The following is a 26,476-nucleotide window of genomic DNA, read 5'->3' on the forward strand; positions in this document are numbered from 1 at the left end:
CCTCGATCGGAGCTGTGACGCGTCAAAGTTTGTTGCAATGTTAAGTCTATGGGATTTTCGGCCGCTTTTTTGCCCCTGGGGCAAATACCGTACCCCCGATCACTTATAAAAGTCATAGCACACGTGTCCTCAATAGGCCGTTCGATTTGACATATCATTCGTGGGTCTACGCCAAACGGTGCGGGACGAGTTAGGTGCCGAAGTTTTGTACGGAGATATAAAAATAAAAATAAAAATAAAAATAATAAGTATGTGAGATTACAATAGTGATGTTTTGCAAGCACCACTAATAAGTATGTGAGATTACAATAGTGATGCTTTGCAAGCACCACTAATAAAAAGAAGAATAATAAGTATGTGAGATTACAATAGTGATGCTTTGCAAGCACCACTAATAAGTATGGCGAATAACAATAGTGATGCCTTGCCTTTGGCAAGCACCACTAATAATAAGTATGGCGAATAACAATAGTGATGCCTTGCCTTTGGCAAGCACCACTAAAAATAATAAGTATGTGAGATTACAATAGTGATGCTTTGCAAGCACCACTAATAAAAATAAAAATAATAATAATAAGTATGTGAGATTACAATAGTGATGCTTTGCAAGCACCACTAATAAGTATGGCGAATAACAATAGTGATGCCTTGCCTTTGGCAAGCACCACTAATAAATAAACGGATGGAGACTGCGATTAAATGAATCGCAAGCAGTGGCCATTCATTTGTTCAATGTGTATGAGATATTTGTGTAGGTACTCCTGGAAGTTTCACGTTTGCAGGTCGCCTCTATATGCCATAAAGACCAATCCATAATCAAGTACAATAAATTGGATTTCAATACTGTTGTCATGATTAACACAGGCTAACGATTGGGGCAAACTCTGTCATGTGACACAACATTTTTGTGTTAATGCCAATTTTATCGACAAGTGTTTCCAAACCATTTTTTCATGACATTTGATATATCGACATAGTTTATGCGCTTGAGTTAAACAGAAAAATATTATGTCGACATTTGTGATGTGTGCGATAATGTGCATTTCCATCAGCTTTATTTTGATGCGACAAAACTTTCTTCGCAAAAAATCCTTGGATGGAAATATAGTTATTGTCGAATAGTTGTTTGATCTATTTTAATGTAACATGAGATCACATTAATCTCTAATGATGACATGCGAGAGCAGCACTGCAGTTCGCGCCTGACTGAGGAGAGGAAGAATTACACAGATCACAGTCCAGACACACTCTAAACATTCCAAAAAGCTTCAGCTTATGTAGATCGCAAAGTAGGCCTACAATAGAATTATACAATGTTTCCTTAGTCGCATTTTTAGAAATGTGGTTAAAAACGTTTCGATAGGAACCCAGCTATTGTTAAACGAGTGGCTGCCACGAAACGTTATTAAAATTACATTCTCCTTGTCAACTCCAGATTAACAACCAAATACATAGAGCGTCCGCCAATCACATTCATTCAAAAATAATTCGTTTCGCCATGGTTTGAAACATCTGACCGCCTATTATTCAGTTTGTATTTTTTTCTGATGTATTTTATTTTGTGTGTAATATAATTTTGTTCTTTAAGTGTCTGGTTATTTTTCCTTAATTTAGTTTAACATAAAAATACACACATCACCTTTCATTTAGAAATTATGTTACAGAGAATTTAGATTGAAATCCTGGCAATGTGCGTAGTCTGCGTATAGGCCACTGAGTAGTATATTGATACACATTTATCACCAATTTACCGGGTTAACGGTACATACGGGTTAATAACAGAGATAAAAAAAACATTTTTAAATTAAATTCTACCTATTTGCTTTGTAAATGTATACACCATGCTTTTACTGTATATGTAGTGCTCTCTAAAGAGCTTTAAAAAAAATTTTTTTTTACAAAATGTTTAGAAAAAAAAAATTGCCTGCACTTTTAGTTCAATCCCATTATGACAACCTACCTTTACTGGTTTATTTTTGACAAACTTTTTTTTGTTCAAACAGGTAAGTTTCTCAGTTTTTATCAGCATTACATGCAGCCTCTACGTGTTGGCCCTGTCAAGATCTTACATGTCATGATTTCTTCTATTAAAAGGTAATTACAAGGTGTACCAAAACTGGACAATACTACCAGAATTTACTTGATTATCTTTTTAAATTATGAGCATACATTTTAAACCTCTGAAATAGTTGAAATAATGCTGAAACCACTTTTAATGATCTGGAGTAAGTTTAATTGAAAAACCCACATTTGCTGACCAAAAATCTGAAAACGTGTCCCCTAATGTCTATGATGGTTAAGACCCTGATATTTAGACTTGAGATGGACAAATATAATTTCCCAAAAGTTCAAGCAATTAGCTTAGCTGAGTAGCCCCCCCCTTCCTTAAAAAATGAATAAATATATATATATTTTCTAGCTACCTGAGATTGACACATATCCTAAGATTACAGGGCATAAATGATCTATGATATGTCATATTGTTATTATTGAACAGCAAAGGCTGCAATTTAATAAAATAAATATATAATCTGCATGTGTACATGCAGTTAGTTGATTAAATCACTGCCTTTAACAGTTTAAATTCACTCGGAGTCACCAGTAATCTGTGCTTCCTCAGTTGTGAATCATGAGAACACAAAGCCACATTGTTGGGTAAATCGTAAAAATAAGAGTTCCATTTAAATAGACAAAAATATGACAGAAATATATCACTACTCTATAGTTATGTATTATTTACTGTAATAATAAAATAATAATTGTATTATATTAAGCAATACTTCACATCTGTGATGCTCTGTTGTGCAGCTCTTTATTTGACAGTTGTATTTTTGATTTATTATCTGTAAAAAAACACTTCATATAATAAAATAATGAAATGGTGTGTTAAAAATGTCTGATAATTGTTCTATTTTCATTTAATGAAAGTTTTATTTTTATTTTGTTTAGACACCCTTTAATGATAACATTGAATGAAATGGTTAAATATGGAACTTGTGAAATAAAACTAAATTGTAAAATAAATAAAATTGATTTCATAGGGCCATACTTGTTAACATACAGAGATGCTTCAAGTCATGAAAAATAATCTTCCCCTTAAATATGCAAAATAATTCTTAGATAGACTTAACATTGAGTTACAATAGCTGAAACAAATAAAGTTAACAGTTCAACTTTTCTTTACAGTTATTATTTTATATTGATTTGAGTTTGTTTTGTTTGTTTGTAAAACTGTAACATAAAAAAAACTGCAATCAGTATCTGCGAGTACTGAAAAGGAAGTATTTGTACTCGTTCTCCCAAAAAATTGTAATCGGGCATCCCTTTTTAAAACTATTCAGATTTTTAACCCTCAGTGTTTTTGTTCTTTGTTACGTTAAAGTTAATTACCAAAACATCAGATAATCTATACAATTCATCATACTCTGAGAGCCCAAGCATTTTTGATGCAGTTGCACATTGCTCAATTCATAATTGTATATGTCAGATAAAACATTTTATTGATTTTAAACACAATGTGCTGTTTTTTTTTACACTAATCTTAAAATGTAGACATTCAAGAAAATATTTATTTAACATAATTCATATTGCAGTCATTGTGAACAGCTGGGATACACAACAGAATTGTAACATTTTACTCAACCAATCTTAACCCTAAGACATCCCTCATCATGAAAATCCTTTCCCACCCATTCCCAACCATGAAAACTATAGCAAAACATATTGAAGTCTCCAGAACTCATAACAGCCCAATTTGCATACAGATCCTGTCAATCGTATATGAACTGGTCTCTAAGCCAGTAAGGTCATCAATCACTCAACATTATCAGAATTGGTCAAATGCAATGCTATACAAGTCCTTTTTCAAACACCAAAATTAGTGATTATTTAAAGTAGTTGATGTGTGATACAAGGCAGGTTTCATTTTACTGAAGCTCAAACAAAATCAGTCCTCATGCCTTCATAATGGAACACAAGAGAAATGTAATCATTTGAACATCTCTCTCTGTCTCTCTCTTGGTTCATGTCAGTGAGTGGAGGATAAGTTAGCATGTGAATCTCAGAAAAAATAAACAGTGGGTACCAGCATAGTGGCAAATACGACTGAATTCTCAGAACAACAATCACTGACCAGCCTTTCAAAGCCTATTCCTTTATAACCCACCCGCCTCCTAAGCCCGTCCCATGAGAAAGCCCCATCTCCTTCAAGAAGCCCCTCCCCTGCCGCTCTCCGGTCAATTTGTCAATCATGTCTCTTCACATGTAAACGATAAATGCATTCTGGGATGTAAGGGCCAGTGGGCTCGGGACTATTTCAGACAACGCTCAAAGTAGGTGGCGCCCACGTAGCCGCCTCTCAGTGACCGCTGGACGTTCTGCTCGAAAAGCCGTCGGTTTGTCTGCAGCACCTCTGCTGCCTCTTTGTTCAGTGGATCTTCAGGATTTGGCTCCTAAAATTGGAACACATATGGGAAACAATCAATACAAGAACATTTCTCCACAAACGCTGACTGGATAATTTAACAACATCCTTTACTATGCAATTGTGACCCTGTTACTAAGATTACTAAGGGGTTTAATGAAGTTTAATGTGGTCTGAGGTGACTTCCAGAGAGTCTAATAAGGTCTACTGGGGTCTAATATGGTCTCTAGTGGGTCTGATAAGGTCTAGTGTGGTTTGATGTATTTCTAGTACGGTCACTGCATTTCATTGGCTCTGTACTTGTATTTTGCACAATGACAATAAAGTTGAATCGAATCTAATCTAATGTGGTCCTTAGAGGGTCTGATGATGTCTAATGTGGTCAGATGAGGTGTAATGAGGTATCTACAGGGTCTGATTAGGTTTGATAAGGTCTGATGAGGTCTACTATAGTCTCTTGTAGGTCTTATCATGTATAATAGAGGTCTAATGAGGTCAATACTCGGCCTGATCAGGTCTAATGTAGGCGGATGTGGTCTCTTGGGGGTCTTATGAAGTCTGATATAGTTTAATTTGTGGTGTGATGTGGTCTAATGTAGTCTCTTGGGGTCTCAGGAAGTCTAATGTGGTCTGATGAGCTCTAATTGGGTCTGATTTGGTCTCTTGAGGGTTTGGTCTGATGAGGTTTTATGTGGGGCTGATGAAGTCTATTGAAGTCTGATTAGGTCTAATGTGGTTCCAGGGTGTCTGGGAACTAATGAAGTCTTATGTAGTCTGATGGAGGTTTGATGGAGTCTGAAAGGTTAAAAGGGGTCAAAACTATCTCTCAATCCATCTCTCATCTATCTGTCTTTTGGGTCTGAGACCTTCAAACCTTAAGCTTTTAAAACTATTTTAAACTTTCAGCCAAGGCTTTGCCAAGCCAAAATCATAGGTTGTCTTGATGAACTGTACCAACCAAGTTTCATTCGTGACTCTTCTTTGCAGCCGTTAAAATGGTAAGGTTTGTTGTTTTTGATAATCTTACTCTGAAAGGCACATGCAACTGAATAAAAATAAAAGTGACCGAAATCTTCAGGAGATGAGAGTTGAACTTACAAGGAACAGATACTGTAGCCCATATATGATGGAGTTAATAGTCAACACTGGCTTCCAGTCTTCTCTGAAACCCAAAACAACACTCATTTCAACTTCATAATGATAAACCACCAAACACAAAGACTGTAATATGAAAACTACTCCAGCCCACCTGCTGGATTTATGGTTAAGCAATTAAAGGAATACATTAAAGAATTTTAAAGAATTGTTCAGCCAACATTCTACTATCAATTCTGGTTATACTGCTGGTATTCTGTTAATGACAATAAGACACATATGAGTGAAAGAGTGTGGTAAGAAACTTCACTGTACTGTTTGACATGTACTGTATGCTTAAATATATTTGAGATTATTATTTTTTTTTAAACATGTAAGACTTCTGTGCACTGAACATTATTTGATTCTTGTCTAACATAAATTTTAGGGCTACAACTAATGATTATTTTGATTATTGATTAATTGGATAAAACAAAACCCAAAATTTGGTTCTGTATTTTTAATCAAAAAACAAAACAAAACAAAACAAAAAAACAGAAATGATAACGGATGTAAGGATTTGCTTGAATTTACTGTACTGAATTCACAATTTTATACCCTCACAATACTTTTAAGCCTGAATAGTATAGAAAAGTTCAGTTGGAATTGTAATAAATAAAACTTAACAAAGTACTGTTCAGTTAAATGATTCAATGGGACTAAACAGCACAGCAGAGAGCAACGGTGACGCCATTATGAAATTATTAATAATTTTGCCCAGCTGAAAAATACATATGATTGTACACTGGCACTGATTACATACATTTTAAATATTTTAAATGAATATTATATGTTATAAAATTGTATTGTTACTGATTACTGATATAATAGATTAGATGTTTCTAAGCTATTATTTAAAAAACAAAAAAAAAAAGTTTAATGTTGTGTTATCCAGTAAAATAATATTCGCCGTAGTATAAATTTACTGGTGAAATAAGACACTACATTTGGTATTGTCAGGACTATCTAATGCAAGGACCCTTAAAATTGTTTAGATTTTCTCTAGTGCTGAAAAGTCGCATTATTGCTCACTGTATTACATTTGGTTACACGATGAGAGGAAACCATCTAAAACCCTTTAAAAACAGGCACGCTTTGACCTCTAAAACATCAGTGTGACATCCATGAAAGCTGCACAATTTGATTACATTGAAACTGAAATCGCAGTATGATGTTGTATAAATACTAAACCACAAAGCACACTTAAATGAAAATGATTGCACTCCCCTTCTCCAGTGTGCTCTCGCTTGCTCAGTGAAATTTAATGGAGAATCGCTTGTGGTAAGAAACAATTTTACGAAATGGAAATACGTGCCTGATTTTGAATTCATAACATGTATACATTATAAAACTTTGAAAATAGCAGTAAATGTAAGTTATGTGCTAGAGAAAACAACTCTCAAGTGCATCAAATATCACAATCACTCTGTCAATTCACCTATCAACCGGCAGGGGCGTGCCTAGGGGGAGGCTGGGGGAGGCAGTGCCTCCCCTAGGATAAGCTCTGCCTCCCCTGAGAGTTTGAAAAATAATCTGTCCATCTGATCAGAGGCGGCGGCAGCCGATTTTGCCGGGGCTTCAGCCCCGAATGTTTTGAGTGTAGCCCCGAATGTATTTTGAATAGTTGACTGACAAATATGAAACCGGACAAAAGCCTATGTAAACCCCCGAAATCATAAGTTGCCTTATTTAATTGTGCTTTGGCTTTGCACATACTGCATACAGCCTGTAAAAATAGACATAGGCATAATCTAGCCTATAGAATAAGTTCCTTTGCTGTCGGTAGCCTATGGGCGACTCCGTTTCTTCCTCTCTGTTGAATATGCAGCAGGTAGAGGAGGAGCTTGCACAGTCGTTGACATCAACTAACGTTACTTAGTGGTGAGTTAACGGCAATTAGCAGGAAAGACAGCGAAAATTAAGCAAATGAGGCTTTGGGGATTTTTCCGAAAGAAGTCAGAGGGTAACAATTCACATTTGTTTTTGTCCTTAAAGTCTTAAGATCATCATCTAGCTGGCTTTCACCCACAGTAGGCTAAACCTCAAGAGTTGTAGCCTCTAACCTCCTTGTTTAGATTGATGCAGCTTGGTAGCTCCGAGTTAATGCAGTCGCCTCTCACGCCAGAGACCGCGGTTGGAGCCCCGTTCGGAGCGTACTTTTCTTGTTTATCAGGTTTTGTTTTCGCTAAGGATAACCAATAAGCATTAACATAAAATGTATGTGTGACTTGTTTTGTGATATTAGTTTCTATGAAAGATACACTTTGATTTGATTAAATGGTTTTGTAGAGTGTAGCAAAGATGAGCTACAGACTGAGGAGCAGCAGCTGTGCCAGAATCAGGCATGGAAACTGGTAACAATTAATAAGTCACTTTACTTTAGCCTGTTAGCGTTCCTGCAAAATTTGCCTAAAATGCCTAAAAAAGGCCTACCCAAATTAAATTGCATGCTGTTCTTGAACCATTTGGAGTATATGCATGCTTTTGGTCTCTTTTGAAAGGTGACACTCAGAGGTTTGTTCCTAAACAGTCAGAATCACTGTAAGTCTTACTGGTATTGAGTAATATAACTTTGAACACACTGAAAAAGGACCAAAACAAATTCCGCCTACATTTTTTTCTGTAAACAGATGCCTGCAGATAACTACAGCTGGGAGCTATTAGCTGGAAAACACAATGGGATCACAGCATGAAGCCTTACCAAACACAATTTAAAATTTTATAACAATACCTTAGAAAATGAGTGTTTTACACATGTTTATCTAAGTGTATGTCTAGGCGCTTTTCAAAAAAGGCCACTTGGAGACTCCAAATGACCCTTTGTGACCATAGACACATAAAATGCTGCCATTCTTGGATGCTTTAATCTACAGTCATATTTTGGGCTCTAATGAAAGGTTACACTTAGGGCTATTATATTCCTTATCCAGATTCACTGTCAATAATTGCTGACACAAAGTAACTGAAGCATAAACACATTATAGTGTTGTTTTTTTCAATTCCTGAAACCAAACTTTCTACAAAAGAGACAAAACAAGAGTTATGGTACTAAAACACTTTAATATTTGAACTCACACTATATATATATATATATATATATATATAAATAAAATCAATAATAAAATAAAAAAAATATATATATATATATACATACACATGTATTTCAAACTATTTACAAATTATTCTTTTTTTCAGAATCCAAGGGGCACATCTGGTACTCATACAAAACTATGCGTGCTCTAAAACAGATTTCCACCTGGCTGCTGCCAGTTCTCCCTCTGCCTCTCCCCCTCCCCTGTGCTCTGCCTCTGCCTCTCCCTCTCCCCCTCCCCCTCCCCCATGCTCTGCCTCTGCCTCTCCCTCTCCCCCTCCCCCGTCCTCTTGTTGTTTTGCTGACAGAACCTCTCTGGGAAGGTGAAGGATCATTTTCAGATGATGGTCTGTGATATAAAACAACAACAACAAAGAAATAAGTAATTTACAAAACATTTACATTGTTTCTGTATTCACAAGCATATAAACAGAACAACATGCACACAGACAATCAGGTTATATGGTTCATGAGAGCACAAACACACACACACACACACACACACACACACACACACACACACACACACACACACACACACACACACACTCACGCATGTTGGTCTACCTATCATTATGAGGACTATCCATAGACATAATGACTTTTATACTGTACAAACTATAGATTCTATCCTCTAAACCTAACACAACCCCTAAACCTAACCCTCACAGAAAACCTTCTGCATTTTTACATTTTCAATAAAACATTGTTTAGTATGATTTTTAAGCGATTTGAATTATGGGGACACTAGAAATGTCCTCATAAATCACATTTATAGCATAATACCCTTGTAATTACTAATTTGTAACTTACAAAATTGTCCTCGTAAATCACAAAAACACGCACATATATACACACACACAAACTCATATACACACACACACACATATACACACACACACACTCATATACACACACACACTCATATACACACACACACACACACACACTCACACATACACACACACACACTCATATACACACACACACGTGCTTGAGCCCACATAAACAAACAATCCTGCACAAGCGCACACGAAAGAAGTTAGCAGGTAATGTTACACATAAAGAACACACACACATACACTCGACATAAAACACCAAACACACGACATAAGCTGTCAAAACAAACACATACCTCAGTATATACAGTCAAATATGTTGTATAATATAATAAAACTTACTTGTCGAGAGTGACGTCGCCACCATCCAAAAATATATCGTCTGCTACAATGGATGAAACATCGCTCTCTTCGTCAGAAATGTCATCCTCCGACTCGTCACTGTCACGGCGAGTACATTGTTCAATCACTTCTTCGAGTAAAAAGTGTGTTTTACTAGTCCTCTTTGCCATTTTACACCAGTTAGCTATTTTCTCTCGTCAACTCGTACGAGCTGTGTTTACGCACGGGCGCATGAACCACTATGGAACTTTGCGCACGAACTTCACGCATGACCTGAGGAATCGACCCACTAAATCTGCATATCAACCTTTACAGAAATTCATTGGCTATCAGAAAAGACTGTCATTTCCATTCAATATTGCAATTGGGTCGATTTACTGTCACTCAAAGAGAGGGAGGTACCATTTTTCATCATTGCGCTCGTTGGCTATTGAAACCAAGTGACACCTATGTCGTGGACCGATTGGCTCAAATGACCTGTCTATCAAAAGTTCAGGGATCAAAGGCCATTTTGATATCACATTTTCTTCAATGTTTACTTTTCAAATGAAACTAGATCATAGAATGCGTCGAAGTTGTGATCGTGCTGTCGGCTAACGCGAAATGCAACTACTATATTCCGTGGATGTTTATTGATATATAAATGTGTTATGGACTAAATACTTCATTGAATTGGATTGTATGGACCCTTTACAGTGTAACCAAACCATTTTTGTTGGAATGTAATGGATCAGTGGACTAACAGGAGGCATCATGGGTGAGATTCTTCCAGTTTGGATTTGTTTATTTGGCTGTTGGTGGTCTGACAAAGAGACAGATTGTACCTGCTGTGTTGATTGTATCTTAAAAAGGTTTACATCGTTCGAATCACAAGTATCTCAGCTTTCCAAATATATGTATTATGTTTACTTTTTTTTTTTTTTTTGGAGTTTTATCTTTCAAAAACATAAACCTCTGAAACACACCGTGGGTCGAGTGCGGCACATCAGACCGGCAAAGCGTTAGAGAAAGTTAAAAGTGAAACATTGTTTATCTCAATGATCCTAATGAAAGGATTTTAACAGATGAATTATTCTCATAGAGATGATGAGAATTATATACAGTTCGATGCCATAGTGTGTCAATGAACTTAGACTTAAGTCATTCATGTATTGCTTTAACTTAGGATCTTATACATCATTTTGACTATTTATGTCAAAAAAAATAAATTATTTATATTCAATATTTTTTTACCTCACTTTACTCACTATAATATAACTCTTTTGTGATGACTTTATGTTAATGTACATGAAAATTCAAGAATCATGATAGATATTAGGGCAATCCCACTGATCTGCTCTTCCCAATACATTTCCTTCAATGGTCTACAATTTGACATATGTAGCACTTGATGAATTAGTTGTTTGAAGCTGATTTGCAATAAGTTATGTGCTGTATCTGTTCTTTAGCATCACAGATGATTCAGGGAGGAGAGAGGATGTTGAGGATAGTACTAGAGTGGAAGATTTAGGAACTGTAGAAACAGGCCCAGCCAGAGCAAAACTCAAAGAATACCCTCTCACCAGCTTCGGACTACAGAGAAGTGGTTGCTAGTGTGAAAATAAAATTGTCTGGGCTAAGCCCCGGATGTCCTTCAATGCTAGAAACGCCTCTGCATCTGATGATAAATTACAATTTAAAAGTGGATTGTTTTGTGCATATTTTTCCATCGCTAGCAGATGAGTGAGGTCTGACACAAAAAAATCCAGTGGCCCTGTGCCTATCTCTGGGTTCCTGGCTTAGAAAAAGATATGCACTAAAACAGATTGTGTGTAGTAGAGCTTAATTTTGCGCCGATTTTTTCAATTGTTTATGTTGCCCCCCAAACAAGCCAAATGCCCCCCCAAACATGATATCCTGGTAACCCCTCTGTCAACCGGTCCACATTAAACTTTATGATTATTATGATCGTGTTTGAAGTGTTTAATAAAGTGCTCTCAATGTGTCTGTCAATAGTCATGCAAACACATTCTTAACTGGGCTGTAAAGTAACATCACTGACGGAGCTTCTCCGTGCTTGCTCACAAATCCAACTAATCGCTAGTAAAATTTATTGTTGATGATTTTCATTATCAACAATTATCGATTTGATCAATTAGTTGTTGCAGCACTATCACATTTCATCCATGTTTCAATAATTGCAAATTAATCTAAGACTGTCCATTCATTAAGTGCACTGTTCAAGGGTTCACCAGGTGATATGATGGTGTTACATTCCACCAGGTGTTTGTAGTATCTCTGTAAATCTCAGCATTCAAGTAACACTTTGCATACCAAGACAGATCTTAAGTAGATGATTCCTGATTGGAACATTTTCAATGGCATTCATATTCCTTTAATTAAAACTCCAACTGATACATATACAAAATGTTAATACAAATTGTTAATACTTACAGTAGTTAACATGATGATTACTGTAAAATCACTGTATGGGCTCCAGTGGCTTATTGCTTTAATTATTGTCTCACAAAATATTTTTTTCATTTATATTACTGTAAAATTAATCAACAAACAGTTTTTCATTATGAATAATAATCTGAATAAACAATACTTCCAAGTAATATAGTGTGCAACTTGAAAGTATTCACAGCGCTTCACTTTTTTTATTTATTAATTATTTTCCTCAAAATTCTACAAACAATACCCCATAATGACAACATGAAATAAGTTTGAAATCTTTGCAAATTTATTACCCAAAAAAATAAAACAATGACATGTACATAAGTATTCACAGCCTTTACACAATACTTTGTTGAAGCACCTTTGGCACCAATTACAGCCTCAAGTCTTTTTGTGTATGATGCTACAAGCTTGGCGCACCTATTTTTGGGTAGTTTCTCCCATTCTTCTTTGCAGGACCTCTCAAGCTCCATCAGGTTGGATGGGGAGCGTCGGTACACAGCCATTTTCAGATCTCTCCAGAGATGTCCAATCGGGTTCAAGTCTGGGCTCTGGCTGGGCCACTCAAGGACATTCACAGAGTTGTCCTGTAGCCACTCCTTTGTTATCCTGGCTGTGTGCTTAGGGCCATTGTCCTGTTGGAAGATGAACCATCACCCCAGTCTGAGGTCCAGAATGCTCTCTGTACATTGCTGCATTCATCTTTCCCTCGATCCTGACTAGTCTCCCAGTTCCTGCCGCAGAAAAACATCCCCACAGCATGACGCTGCCACCACCATGCATCACTGTAGGGATGGTATGGTGATGATCGGTGCCTGGTTTCCTCCAGACATGACGCTTGCTATTCAGGCCAGAGAGTTCAATCTCAACCAGAGAATTTTATTTCTCATGGTCTGAGTGTCCTTTAGGTGCCTTTTGGCAAACTCCAGGCAGGCTGTCATGTGCCTTTTACTGAGGAGTGGCTTTCGTCTGGCCACTCTACCATACAGGCCTGATTGGTGGAGTGCTGCAGAAATGGTTGTTCTTCTGGAAGGTTCTCCTCTCTCCACAGAGAAACGCTGGAGCTCTGTCAGAGTGACCATCGGGTTCTTGGTCACCTCCGTTCGGATTGTTCAGTTTGGCTGGGCGGCCAGCTCTAGGAAGAGTCCTGGTGGTTCCAAACTTCTTTCATTTATGGATGACCGAGGCCACTATGCTCATTGGGACCACTGCAGACATTTTTCTATCCCCTTTCCCAGATCTGTGCCTCGATACAATCCTGTCTCGGAGGTCTACAGACAATTCCTTGGACTTCCTGGCTTGGTTTGTGCTCTGACATGCTTTGATAACTGTGGGACCTTATATAGACAGGTGTGTGCTTTTCCAAATCATGTCCAATCAACTGAATTTACCACAGGTGGACTCAAATCAAGTTGTAGAAACATCTAAAAGATGATCAGTGGAAACAGGATGCACCTGAGCTCAATTTTGAGTGTCATTGCAAAGGCTGTGAATACTTATGTACATGTGATTTTGTTCGTTTTTTTATTTTTAATACATTTGCAAAGATTTCAAACAAACTTCTTTCACGTTATCATTATGGTGTAATGTTTGTAGAATTTTTAGGAAAATATTGAATTTAATCCATTTTGGAATAAGGCTGTAACATAACAAAATGTGGAAAAAGTGAAACACTGTGAATACTTTCTGGATGCACTGTAGTTCATCTGCCCAACAATAATCAGCAACACAGCAACTTGGAGTAAAAATTTATTTTATGGAGTACTGAACTCCAGGGGTGGTAGCCAGCATCTTTACTACTGAGTTACCCAGGCGGAATCAACTTTCATCTAAATATTACCCCCCCCATCCCAGTGATCTTTTCAAAGGCTGCAACTCTTCCAAATTCAGTGCACCACTAAAGAAATTAGTGCACATCAGCCGACTTCCATCCCTCAAGGATCACTTTCCTGTCGATCATGACACTGGTAAGAACAGTATTAATGTGTTTATTTCCTACATTAACACACCGCCCCATCACCCAAAATACAAAGTTTGGGGCAGAGTGAAATCTGAGTGCACAGACATAACTCTGAACAATCGACCAAAACTCTTGAATCTTCGTACAATACCAAAAAAAGGATGGTATTTTCTGTATCCTCTGATTGGCATCGCCAGCAGGTGGGTGTGTCTTTAAGACCAAGCCTATGCAATCTAGAGGGAGTCCAATAAAATGTATGCAGAATCTTTAATTGATCTTTAATGTTTTAATTGAATGAAGTGCACCCTTGCATCCCTAGACATAGACTTGACATTTTTACAAATCCTACACCATTGTTCATCCAGTACTAAATTAAAGTCTCTCTCTCATAACTTCTTAAGAGATGTCAAAACCCCATCCCCTAGACTCTGAATTAGCCAGGAATAGTATGCTAAAGCCTTGTGACCCTTTCCAAAAGCCGCTAGTACCATCTCAAGAGTGTCTGCAGCTTTAGGGGGCTGCGTACTACACCCAAAGGTGGTACAAAGTAGATGGCGCAGCTGTAAATACCTGAAGAATTGAGATCTGGGAATCCCAAACTGCTGTATATTCTCAATCCATTCTGTCCTGCAAAAAGGGGGCTTGTTAATACAAAATTTAGGTTGTAACCAAATACTTATGGCAACGTTCAAGTAAATGTCCGAATTGAGCACGCGGAAGACTTTTGTCCAAACTAACTGCATGTGTGAGATAACAGGATATGTCTTGACTTCTTCGGGCAACTTGGTACAAAGACATTGCAATGGCAAGATAGGGGCAATGACCTCCTGTTAAATAAAGAGCCAGGGAGGTGCTCTTTCAGGCAGAAGCGACCAACGTGCCAAATGTCTGAGACCAAAAGCATAATAGTTAAACAAAATCTTGGGGAGACCTAACCCACCTTTGTCAATTGGCCTGTGTAAATTGTTAGAATCCATTTGAGGATGTTTACCATTCCAGATAAAGGATTTAGCTATACTATCAAATTGTTTAAAATAAAAGAGGGGAACTTCAATGGGGAGAGACTGTAATGGGTAGTTAAATTTTGGAATACAATTCATTTTTATAACATTAAACTTCCCAATTCATAGATAAATGTAATGAAGCCCACCTGTCCAAATCACTCGAATACTTTTTTATTAAAGGGTCAAAATTGACTAAATCAAATAGATTTGCTGGGAATAAAATACCCAAATACTTAATGCCCTGTTTGGGCCACTGAAAGGTGCCAGGCTGAAAAGTCAATGCTGGGCAGTAAGTTGTCAGAGCCAAAGCTTCAGATTTAGACCAATTATCTCTGTATCACTGTATAAGGAATTGATAAATCTGTGGAGGCAAGGCACCGATCTAGTGGGGTTTTGAAGCAAAAGCTAATGCAACAGACCTCCCATCACCCCTGGAAAACCATATTCCTTTCTTATTGCGGCTGCTAAAGTTTCCAGAGCAAGACAGAACAATAATGGGGAAAGAGGGCAACCCTACCGGGTGCCCCTATCCAAAGTAAAATAATCTAAAATTAATCAATTTGTATGTACCACCGCTACTGGGTGTCTATAAAGTAACTTAACCAATAATGTACTCCTGAACCCATACATTTCCAAAATCTAAAAATGATAATCCCATTCTACCATATCAAATGCCTTTTTGGTGTCAAGCGAGATGGCAGCGACTGGAGAATGATCATTCGCCACTGACCACATGATATTGATGAAACACCTTATGTTATCAGAGGAGCTGTGGCCCCAATTGCACCCCACCTGATCTATATGTATAAGAGATGTCATAAATTTACTTAATCGGTTAGCCAAACTTTTTTACAATATTTTTACATCTAGCTGGATCAGACTGATCTGGGCTTGTGTCATGGTTGGGGAAGCTTTTATACTTTAATGATTCTGTATAAACTTCTAAAAAAAGTGGAGCCAATTCTGCATAAGATCTAAAAAATTCAGCGGAAAAACCATCTAGCGCCGGAGCCTTGCCTGTAAGTAAGGCTTTGTCCCCCCGACTCAAATTATGACTGTCTTGCCCTGAGTACCAAAACTCCACTTTCCGTGACAAAATAGTATTATATCTGTATTTCATTCGGGTCAATGGGCACAAGATTTATATTACATTTGTATGTCCACTATGTAGTGTTGTGATTGGTACATCTACTTATCTTTTAAATTAAAATTTAAACACAGGAATGTAAGACACTGTAATGATAGTAATTAAAGTAGATATGGGTAGTGGAGACAAATAGTAAATTAATGCTATTCAGACGGTGTGTGTGTGTGTGCACTCGTACTTCATGCCACCCCTGTATAAGTCAGTGCCCCACTTGGGCCACCCCTGTCAAAAAAAGTCTGGACACGCCACTGAATGTGTGGTCTCAGGTGTGCGTTTAAAGCAAATTTACAACATCTTTGAATGTCCAGGGCTCATTCAATAGGAAAAATTTAGGGATTAGGGTTGTAATGGTTCTCGGTAAAAAAAACGAACTGTACAGTTCGCCACCCGTGGTTCGGTAAGCATTGGCACCTGCAGTTCACCTCAGGTTTATTGATGCATCTGGAGCACAAGGTTTGGCGAAGAAAACAAAGGATCAAATAGACATGCACAGTTACAACCACCGCTAATGCACCTGAATGGACCTGTAAATAGATACGCTCTACTTGCGTTTCACATGGGTCAGCTTGATGACATCACTGTTCTGCACGTGTTTATGTACTTGCAAATGGCAAGTGCCAAGCGAAGAAAACGAGCTGCTGATAGAGAAGCCCCCTGCATTATTCAAGTTTCCTGTCTGGGAACAGTTTCTTTTTGCAGTGAATTACAACAGAGATGGTCAAAAAAAGTTTACAAAACAGGCACTGCTTACAGACATTGCTCGACACGATATATGATTAATCATGTACACTGATATCAACCAGAGAAAGATAGCACATGGCACACACAGAGCCGTAGGTGAACCGAAACAGCACACACTCCCTTCTGTTTTTAAGCAGGCAATCAGGGTTAATTCAGACATATATGAAACAATAACAAATGCTTGTGGTGTTCATTGCCATGACATTATGTTGCCATACTCCATTGATGAAGATGTGGGATTTCAGCGTATGATTAAAACACTCAAGCTGAAACCTCTCGGACCCTTCTCGTATCCATAATAGCAAGGTTCCTTCAATAGTGATGATGTACAGCTTCCAAATGTTGAATATATTTTGAGTTGAGTTTGAAATGCACTTTATGTTGATTCATGTAACGTAATAATGCAGGTATTAAGTTAAAGCTACACTATGTAACTTTTGGCCCTCTAGCAGTTAAAAAATAAAACTGCATGTGTCTTGCGGAAGGACATTGTTTTTGGTTGTGGTTTGGCTCTGCACCTCTGCAGGAATGGTTCCAGGTAGTGATGGGAAGATTGGATCACTTTACTGACTTGGATCTTTAAAGGGTTAGTTCATCCTAAAATGAAAATTATCCAATAATTCACTCACCCTCAAGCCATCCTAGTTTTATATGACTTTCTTCTTTCAGCTAAACACAATCGGAGTTATATTAAAAAATATCCTGGCTCTTCCAAGCTTTACAATCGGAATGAATGGTACCTTAGATTTTGAAGCCCAAAAAAGCACATCCATCCATCAAAAAAGAAATTCATACGACTAAATATCCATATTTATAACTTTATAAACTATAATCACTGGTTTCCGGTAATGGCCCTTTGCGCGTTCACGAGAGAGTCAAGTTCCGGCGTATGACGTAGGCGCACTGTAAGCTCCGGTGAGAAGTGACGCACGTGGAAGCGCAGAGGATAGATGAAGCCAGTGAACGCACGGAAGGCCGATACTGGAAGCCAATAGACCATGGTAGTAACTAATTTATACAGTATATTGTCAATGTTACCAACCAGTAGTCAACATCATTTCAAGAATTGCATGTCCCTGGTAAGCCTAGGATTAAAGGATTTATTTATATAAATGATTGCCGTTATAAAGATAAATACACACGTGTGCTAGCAAGTTAAACGTTTTGCACCGATTACAGTATAATTATTGTATTTCACTATTACAGAGTTGTCGCCACCTCTGAATAGCCAAGCCGATGTTGATGTGGGTTTTTTTACGAACTCTGTCACTTTCCCTTTTTGCTTGTAGACTCTGCTCTGTTCGAAGTTTCTTTGTTTTTACAAAGTGATTCCCTTGAGGTTTGCCATTTTGAATGATCCATGGTAAATTTTTCTCATTTGTTGTGACGACAAACTTTCAGCTTCTCCTACACGTGCGGTTGAATGACGTATGTATGCAATTTCCCACGAAATCCGGTTTTGAAATATTTTTTTTTTTTTGCACTCTCTCATTAATAACATTTTGTTATGTTACATAGGGTAGCTTTAAAATATGAATTTATTAATTAGAGAAGTTTATATATATATATATATATATATATATATATATATATATATATATATATATATATATATATATATATATATATTAGTTCAGGTCCCTAAAGAAAATTAACCATTGTAGTAATCATGACTGAAGTAACCATGACTGCTCTCACCAGGGTTTTCTTAGCATAAATCATGGTTTTGATAAAACTGATGGTTTTACAATACATGGTATTTTCTGTATAGTAACCTTGATTTTACTATATATTATAACCATAGTATCCATGTTGATTTTGTGGTTACTATGATTTTACTACAAATACTATATCATGATTAAAATATGGTTACTGTAGTAAAACCATGATTTTTATTAAGGGCAAACCTGTTGAAATGTTTGTTATCAAATACAGTATTCTTACTTTGGATTTGGAAGTAATATTTAGTTTTTTTGACAAAATTAACTGAACATAACAAATACCATACCATACCGAAACAGTGACCCATAAATCATAGCTTTTTGTGGCCAATACGGATAACTTTGGGGATTTTAAACTTGTTAAACTGGAACTGAAAGCTAATAAAATAAAAAATAAATAATAATAATAAAAAAAATGACTTACTTGATCCAAATAGGTGATGTTTTAAAGTATGGAATCTGGATTTTACAATCTGACAAGCTTATTAACTGCTGCTATTTAAGGTTTGGCGGATGTGAGGTGAACCAGAAGTGTGTCTGTATTACAGATGTATGCTGATTTGAGAAATAAATTAAATTACACTCGCATAAATTGTATTGTGTTCATTTATATGCCCACTTATATTAATATTTATGGTAATCCTGATGAATCACTAAATTAAACATGTGATCAAAAAAATCCTAATGGAAAAACAAATAAGTTTAACCATAAATAAAATTTTAAGTTAAAACATACAGATAGTCATGAGTTATGATACTGGAAAAGTTTCCACTAATAAAATGTGATTAGCATTTTCACATTTTTGTAAATTAACATCTCGCACTGTGTGGATTATTTCAAGATCTATGCACTGCGTTAGTATGGGAGAATTTTCAGGACTATTTTCAAACAATCGGATTTGCAATTGCTTTTCCTATTTTTGGACATATTTCACAATTTATAATCCAAATGCAATTGCAAATTCCATTTTACTGTTTGCATTTTTATTTACACAAACATAAAAAGCAAAGTCCTTTTGTCTTATCTTACAAGTTATGACCCTGTCATATTGAAAAAGCAATATTAAATGGCGCCGTTTGCCATTTCACTTCCTCTGTGTCCCGTATGAAGCCTGCCAAAATCATAATCTGGTTGATTGTGACTGACGTCACTTCCATTTACAAACACGCCCCACATTATTAACTCCATGTTAAATGGAATATTGTAACAATTTATGTGTCCACAAATAAATAATGCAACTGCAAAATCAAATCCTCCCATTGTTATTTTGTGTAGCTTCAAAATTGTGCTTGACATTAACGGTTGTCCTCAGAATACTTCAGACAACTGACACTCCATATAAGGTTGACTGATCGGACAATAAAAGCCATGCTGCTAACACTGCAAACTCAGTACAGTAAGAGTGTGCACACCGATGCTGACAAATGGTTTCACACATTACAGTTGGCAGAAGAGGGATGTTGATTGTCATGACAACAGCAAACACCAAGTACGGTACAGACGCCATTTATGGTTGTTAACGCTGGAGAGAATGTATAAATAAAAAACTATAAAAATCATGGCTCTGATCAGTTATGCTTTTAGTTCTCTGTCCAGTTCCCTTATAACTTTCACCGCACTCCAAATTGATCTTTTCACATTATTGTACTTCCAAATATTTGCATGAAATGCAAGATGACAGCACCTCTGCAAGCTCTTCAATCAAATGATGAGGATGAATCAGGACAAAAATATATAATTGTTTAACAAGATTATAATATAATAATCATCATCATTATCCGTTTTACACGTGAAAAAGACAAGAACCAGGAAAAGCATAATGTTGAGCCCTAGTGTCATGTATTTGATGGTTAATTGGTGTGTGTGATAGTTATGAGAAATATGAAAAAAGATTTAGTGCACACAATACCTCAAAATATTTAGACAGACGTTTCCTTCCAGGTCAATATTGGGGTGATAGACCATTGTTTCACATTTGACTTTTGGAGGGTCGTGGGGGTACCCCTGTCCTACCTGAAGAGAGAAGAACATCTGACCTTCAGTTGCTGTTAAAATGATAAAGTTAACTGACAACTAATGCTAGTTACCATTTCATTTTAGTGGCTAAAAAACATACTTTCTAGCTTTCTTTAAGACTAGAATAATGTACTACAAACATTTAAGTGACTTAAAGGTGAAGTGTTTAATTCATTCGATGTTAAAATATATATATTTTTTATTCCAGCTTTATATGCAAAAGCAACTATACTGTAAGTTAGCCATTATTATAAAGTATCACCATTTAAATGTTATAATTTAAAAGGGTACATAATATTTACCTATTGAACATGATTTGATGTGGTTTTGGTTAATGAGGTGTTAGTCACGTGACGCCATGCGAGGAGAGGACGTGTGAACGATGAGATCCGCGTACTTTGATAGTTTTATTACTATTTGTGTCATAAACTGGTGAGATTCTATACACCCTGATTCTTAACAGTCCTAGGAAGACAATATGTAAAAAAAAATACAAATACTCGGACTCTGGAGACATTAAAAGACACTTACATGCTCAAGCTGATTTCCTTGACAAACAGGCCGAATGTCCCGGGCTCAATTCTGACGTTGAACTGAAAGAAATCCGGCGTGAATTGATGAATGGTGTCAGCAATGCTGATGAAGGTCATGGCTGTCTTGGAGGATCTAGCTGTGATACGTCGATCGATCACTTCCATGGGGACAAAATTCTCTGAGCTAGTTACAAGATCGTCTGATATTGAGAAACAGATCGATTATCTGGAGTCATCGGAGAGGGAATTAGCTGCTAATCCGCTAGTGACCAAGATAGATTTGAAACATATTTATGAAAAAGTAGAGGATTTGGTAAATCGTATTCAACGAAACAATGTCCGAATTGTTGGAATTCCTGAGCATGAGGAGGGCAGAGATATGGTGAAATTCCTAGACAAGCTCTTCCCGAGTCTGCTTGATATAACAGGCTGGAAATCGAGTGAGCTCGCAGGGTCCTGGCTCGCCCCTCGATCAATTCTGGCCAAATTTCTGAGATCATCCGAAAAAGATCTTCTGTTACGCGAGGCAAGGAGTAAAGGAAGGGATTCTTGGAACAACAACAACATTTTCTTGTTCCCAGACTTTGCAAATTCGACAAGAGAGAAACATGATCGATTTAAGGAATGCAGTAGAGAATTTACATGCCCACAGCACGCATTATCCTACATAAAGGCATTGGAGTGAGTAAACTATTTGGTGATTTTCATGTTGCCGCCTAGTGGACCAGTCTTACTGAACATACACTTGACTGTCCGAGGAAACTTGGCAACTTTTTAGTTTTTGTGCTTATGCCTCCTGTTGGCTGGATTTGGTTTTGTGGAATATTTCTTGCAGGACATTGGAGTGAGTTTGACTGCCCGAAGAACTGAATGGCCCCCTTTTTTTTTTCTGGTTTTGCTAGTAGCTTGAGCTTGTTTTGTGGAGGCACACACCTTCGATACAGTTAAGTGGATGAATCTAAATGTTTTTTGTGTTTATTTCGCTTATTCGTTGGAGTCTGTTTTATCGATTATCTTCTGTTTTTGTATAGAAACACCAGACTTGAGCAATCTGATGGCAAAGTTGTCACGGGGACTCTCGTAGGCGTACATGGACTGTTTGAGTTTGGAGGGATGGACGCCGGTTGGAGCTGTCATCCACTGGGTTAATGCACACGTTTTTCTTTTTTCTGTTTGTTTGGTTCTGGGAATGTTTGGGGGTTGATTGATGCACCAATGTGTCAAAATGTCAAATGTTAATATGAATGGATTGTCTCTCTCCAAATGGAATGTGAATGGACTGGGGCACCCCATAAAAAGGAAGGTTATTTCTTTTCTTAAACGTAAGAAATATGATATAGTGTTTCTTCAAGGAAAATTATGCGTATCTTTCCCCGAAAGGAAGCTGAAAAATTTGGCAAGATATGGGGTGGACATGTTTTCTTTAGTGCTGGCTCAAGAAAGAGCAGGGGAGTCATTACATTGATAAGTAAACATCTACAATTCAAATGTCTCGAACAGATTAAAGATAAATTAGGAAGAGTCATTATTGTTTTAGCAGAAATGCAGAGGTAAAGGTTGATTTTGGCAAATATTTACACACCTAATAATGATGATCAGGGCTTTTTTACAGATCTTGACTGGATGTTGCAAGCCGCTGGCACCCCTCATGATATAATATTGGGAGTAGACCTTACTATTTTGATGGACTCAGTACTTGATCATAGTGAAGCAAAAGTGTATTAAGCCTCCTAGAGCAACACTGATGCTTCACAGGATGTGTAAATATATTGGACTTGAGATTTGGATATCTGGACGAGACTATACATTTTTTCCATCAGTCCATAAGATTTATTCTAGAAAAGATTTTTTTTTATTTATTATAGTCCCTTTGATAATGAAGTCCCTCATTTCATCTGTAGTTAATTGCTCAATTTGAAACATCTCAGATCACGCCCTGGTGAGTTTAGAGGTGTTGCCACATACGGAGAAAAACAAATCATATAGTTGGCGCTTTAATGTATCCCTTTTGCAAAATCCTGAATTCCAACAAATGTTAAAGGCTGAAATCAATGTTTATATGGAGACCAACTGGTCCTCAGTAACCTCTGTGGGTGTGGTTTGGGAGGCACTTACGGCAGTTCTTAGGGGCCGGATCATACAGTATTCCTCATTCTTCAAAAAATCCATAGCACGAGAACTTGTGGAGTTGGAAGGGAATATTAAAAGTGCAGAGGCAGACCTGAAGTGCCGAATGTCATCTGATGGCCTCATAGAATTGACCCGATTGAAAAACAGATATAATACTATTTTGTCACGGAAGGTGGAGTTTTGGCTATTCAGGGTAAGAAAGTCATACTTTGAGTCAGGGGACAAAGTGGGGAAGCTTTTGGTTAGATATATAAAGCAGAGAGAGTCTTCTTCTACCATTTCCTCATTGAAATCTGCTGGTGGTGAAATATTTACCTCGGCCATTAATATTAATAATGCTTTTAAAGAATTCTATCTTGATCTCTATAGTTCCACGTCTATGTCTACTGAAGAAGATATTAGAAACTTTGTGGAACCATAAGAACTCCCTAAACTGACGACTGAGCAAAAAAATTATTTTGATTCTGAGATAACTGTGGAGGAGCTTGGTGAGGCAATTAAAGCCTTGCCTACAGGCAAGGCTCCGGGGCCAGATGACTTTGCTGCTGAATTTTTTAGATCTTATGCTACAGAACTGACTCCACTTTAGTTAGAAGCTTATATGGAATCATTAAAGAATGGAAAGCTTCTCAGTCTGCTTCTTAAAAAGGACAAAGATCAAAGAGAGTACCCAGCAGGGTTGCCCTCTTTCCCCATTATTGTTCTGTCTTACCCTGGAGCCATCAGCAGCTGCGATAAGAAAGGAGGATGACTTTCCAGGGGTTGTGGCGGGAGGTATGGCGCATAAGCTTTTGCATTACGCAGAAGTACTCAGGATACAGAGTCAATTGGTCTAAATGCAAAGCTTTGGCTCTGACAGCATACTGCCCAGTAATGGCCTTCCAGCCAGGAGCCTTCCAGTGGCCCAAACAGGGCATTAAGTATTTGGGAATCTTATTCCCAGCAAATACATTTTGACCCCTTAATAAAAAGTTTGAGCGATGAGAGCAGGTGGGTTTCATTACATTTATCTATGACTAGGAAGGTTAATGTTATTAATATGAATTGTATTCCAAAATTCATCTACCTGCTACAATGCAGATGTCCCCCTCTCTTATTTCAAGTAATTTGATAGCATAGTGAAGTCCTTCATTTGGCATGGTAAGTGTCCTAGATTACTGTGGCAGGGCAGAGGGCGGGGCCGGGTCGTGATCATACACACCCGTTCCCGTATTAGGCTAATCAAGCCTCTGAGGTTTAAAGGTCAAAAGTGTCCAGAATGTTTAATTCTGACATTTATTTAAATGTTGCCTCAAGCATATGGCTGAACCCTAAATTATGTATTAATAAGTCCCCTTTCTGCTGGTCAGAGTGGATTAGGATTGAGGGGGGTTACTACACTTGGTGACCTATATGAGAGTGGAATGTTGAGATCTTTTGAAGATTTGGTTCAACATTTTGGGATTTCTAGATCTCAGTTTTTTTTTTTTACAGCTGCGCCACCTGCTCTGTAAATTTTTGGGAGTAGTATACAACCCCCTAAAGTGGCAGATACTCTGGGAGTGGAAATTACTGCTTTTGGAAAAGGTCATGAGGCATCAGTGTATTACTACCTGCTAATTCAGAGTCTGGAGGACAGAGCTTTAACTTCTATCAAGAGAATATGGGAGAAAGATTTAAACTTGGTACTGGAGGAACGAGTGTGGGCTAGAATTTAAAAAAATATCAAATCTGCATCTGGAGATGAAAGGGTGTGCTGTATGCAATTCAAGATTATACATAAATTCTATTGGACCCCCTCTAGATTGAATAGGCTCTGTCTTAAAAACACACCCACCTGCTGGCAATGTTTGTCCCATATTTTTATGTGGTGTGTTAAGATCCAGGGGTTTTGGATGAAGGTTCAGAGTGTTGTGTGTGTGATGTGTTGGGCACTCGGATTTAATTTTGCCCCAGACTCTGTGTTTTGGGCAATGGGGATGTCATCAATGTGGGGAATAAAAACATAAAGAACAGGGTCCTGGTGATGGTTGCCAGACAGATTGTTTTGAGGGGCTGGAAGTCAGCTGGAGCGCCCCCATTTCAGGAGTGGAGCACGGAGATGGGGAGGGTGGCAGCGTATGAGGAAATAGTATTTAGCAGACTGGGTAATTTGGATTTGTTTGTTGGGAAATGGGGCAAGTGGTTGGCATTCTTGCAGGGCTCAAAGGGAGAGGTAGTGGAGTGAGAGGTTTAGATGTAGATGTGTGTGATATATATATATATATATATTACTTTTTATTATTTATTTATTTATTTAAATGTTGTGTGAATATGCTCATGTGACCACAGGAGTGTTTGTTGGGGATCGAGGTGTGGTTGGGTATTGGGAGGGGGAGAGGTAGTGGTGGGGATTATATGTTACATGTTGATTCAATTAATATACGTTTTGTTTTTCGTGTCTTCTTTGAGAATCAATAAAAATGCTAATCACAAAATAAAATAAGGTGTTTGAGTGTTATTGTGTATGAAAATGTGTTTACCTTAAAACTGAAGACAAACTTCCCTCCTTTGTAGAAACCCTGCCAAAAATAAATAATAATTAAAAATTAAACATCTGGAATCTGGAAAATGCATACAGGGCTCCAGACTAAAAAAAGGACATTGGCTCCTAAACTGAAACATTAAGGAGCCAAATGGCAGTTTTTAGTCACCAAATCACAGAATTGCTCAATTAAGATCAATTTAGGTTCAGAAATAAGATAGAAAGCCAAAGAAAAGACAGCTGATAACCCATTAATCTTAAATGTAATAAACAGTATATATAGTTGAGAAGAAACGTTTGCATTCCCTTTTGTCTCATAAATATTCACACCCTGTTCATTATTTATACAAATGTAAGAGTTCATATATTTTAATACTGCTCTTCAGAATCTACATTACAGATATTTACATAAAGTATAGTATGCATATAGTGTGTTGTTTGCTTGAGCATCA

General features: G+C 37.3%; 1 protein-coding gene across 1 annotated transcript in view; it reads right to left on the reverse strand.

Moving 5' to 3' along the window:
• Nucleotides 1–2,926: 2,926 nt before the first annotated feature.
• Nucleotides 2,927–26,476, reverse strand: part of ube2m (ubiquitin conjugating enzyme E2 M) — a 108,330-nt gene continuing 84,780 nt past the window's right edge. The window contains exons 3-6 of the mRNA XM_052135573.1: nt 26,023–26,061; nt 20,752–20,855; nt 5,522–5,585; nt 2,927–4,451 (exon numbers count right to left, since the gene is read on the reverse strand). Of these exons, the coding sequence (XP_051991533.1) occupies nt 4,311–4,451; nt 5,522–5,585; nt 20,752–20,855; nt 26,023–26,061 (348 nt within the window). The 3' untranslated portion in view covers nt 2,927–4,310. The remainder of the gene's footprint in view (nt 4,452–5,521; nt 5,586–20,751; nt 20,856–26,022; nt 26,062–26,476) is intronic.

Source organism: Xyrauchen texanus, chromosome 10 (assembly GCF_025860055.1).
Source record: "Xyrauchen texanus isolate HMW12.3.18 chromosome 10, RBS_HiC_50CHRs, whole genome shotgun sequence".
NCBI lineage: Eukaryota > Metazoa > Chordata > Actinopteri > Cypriniformes > Catostomidae > Xyrauchen > Xyrauchen texanus.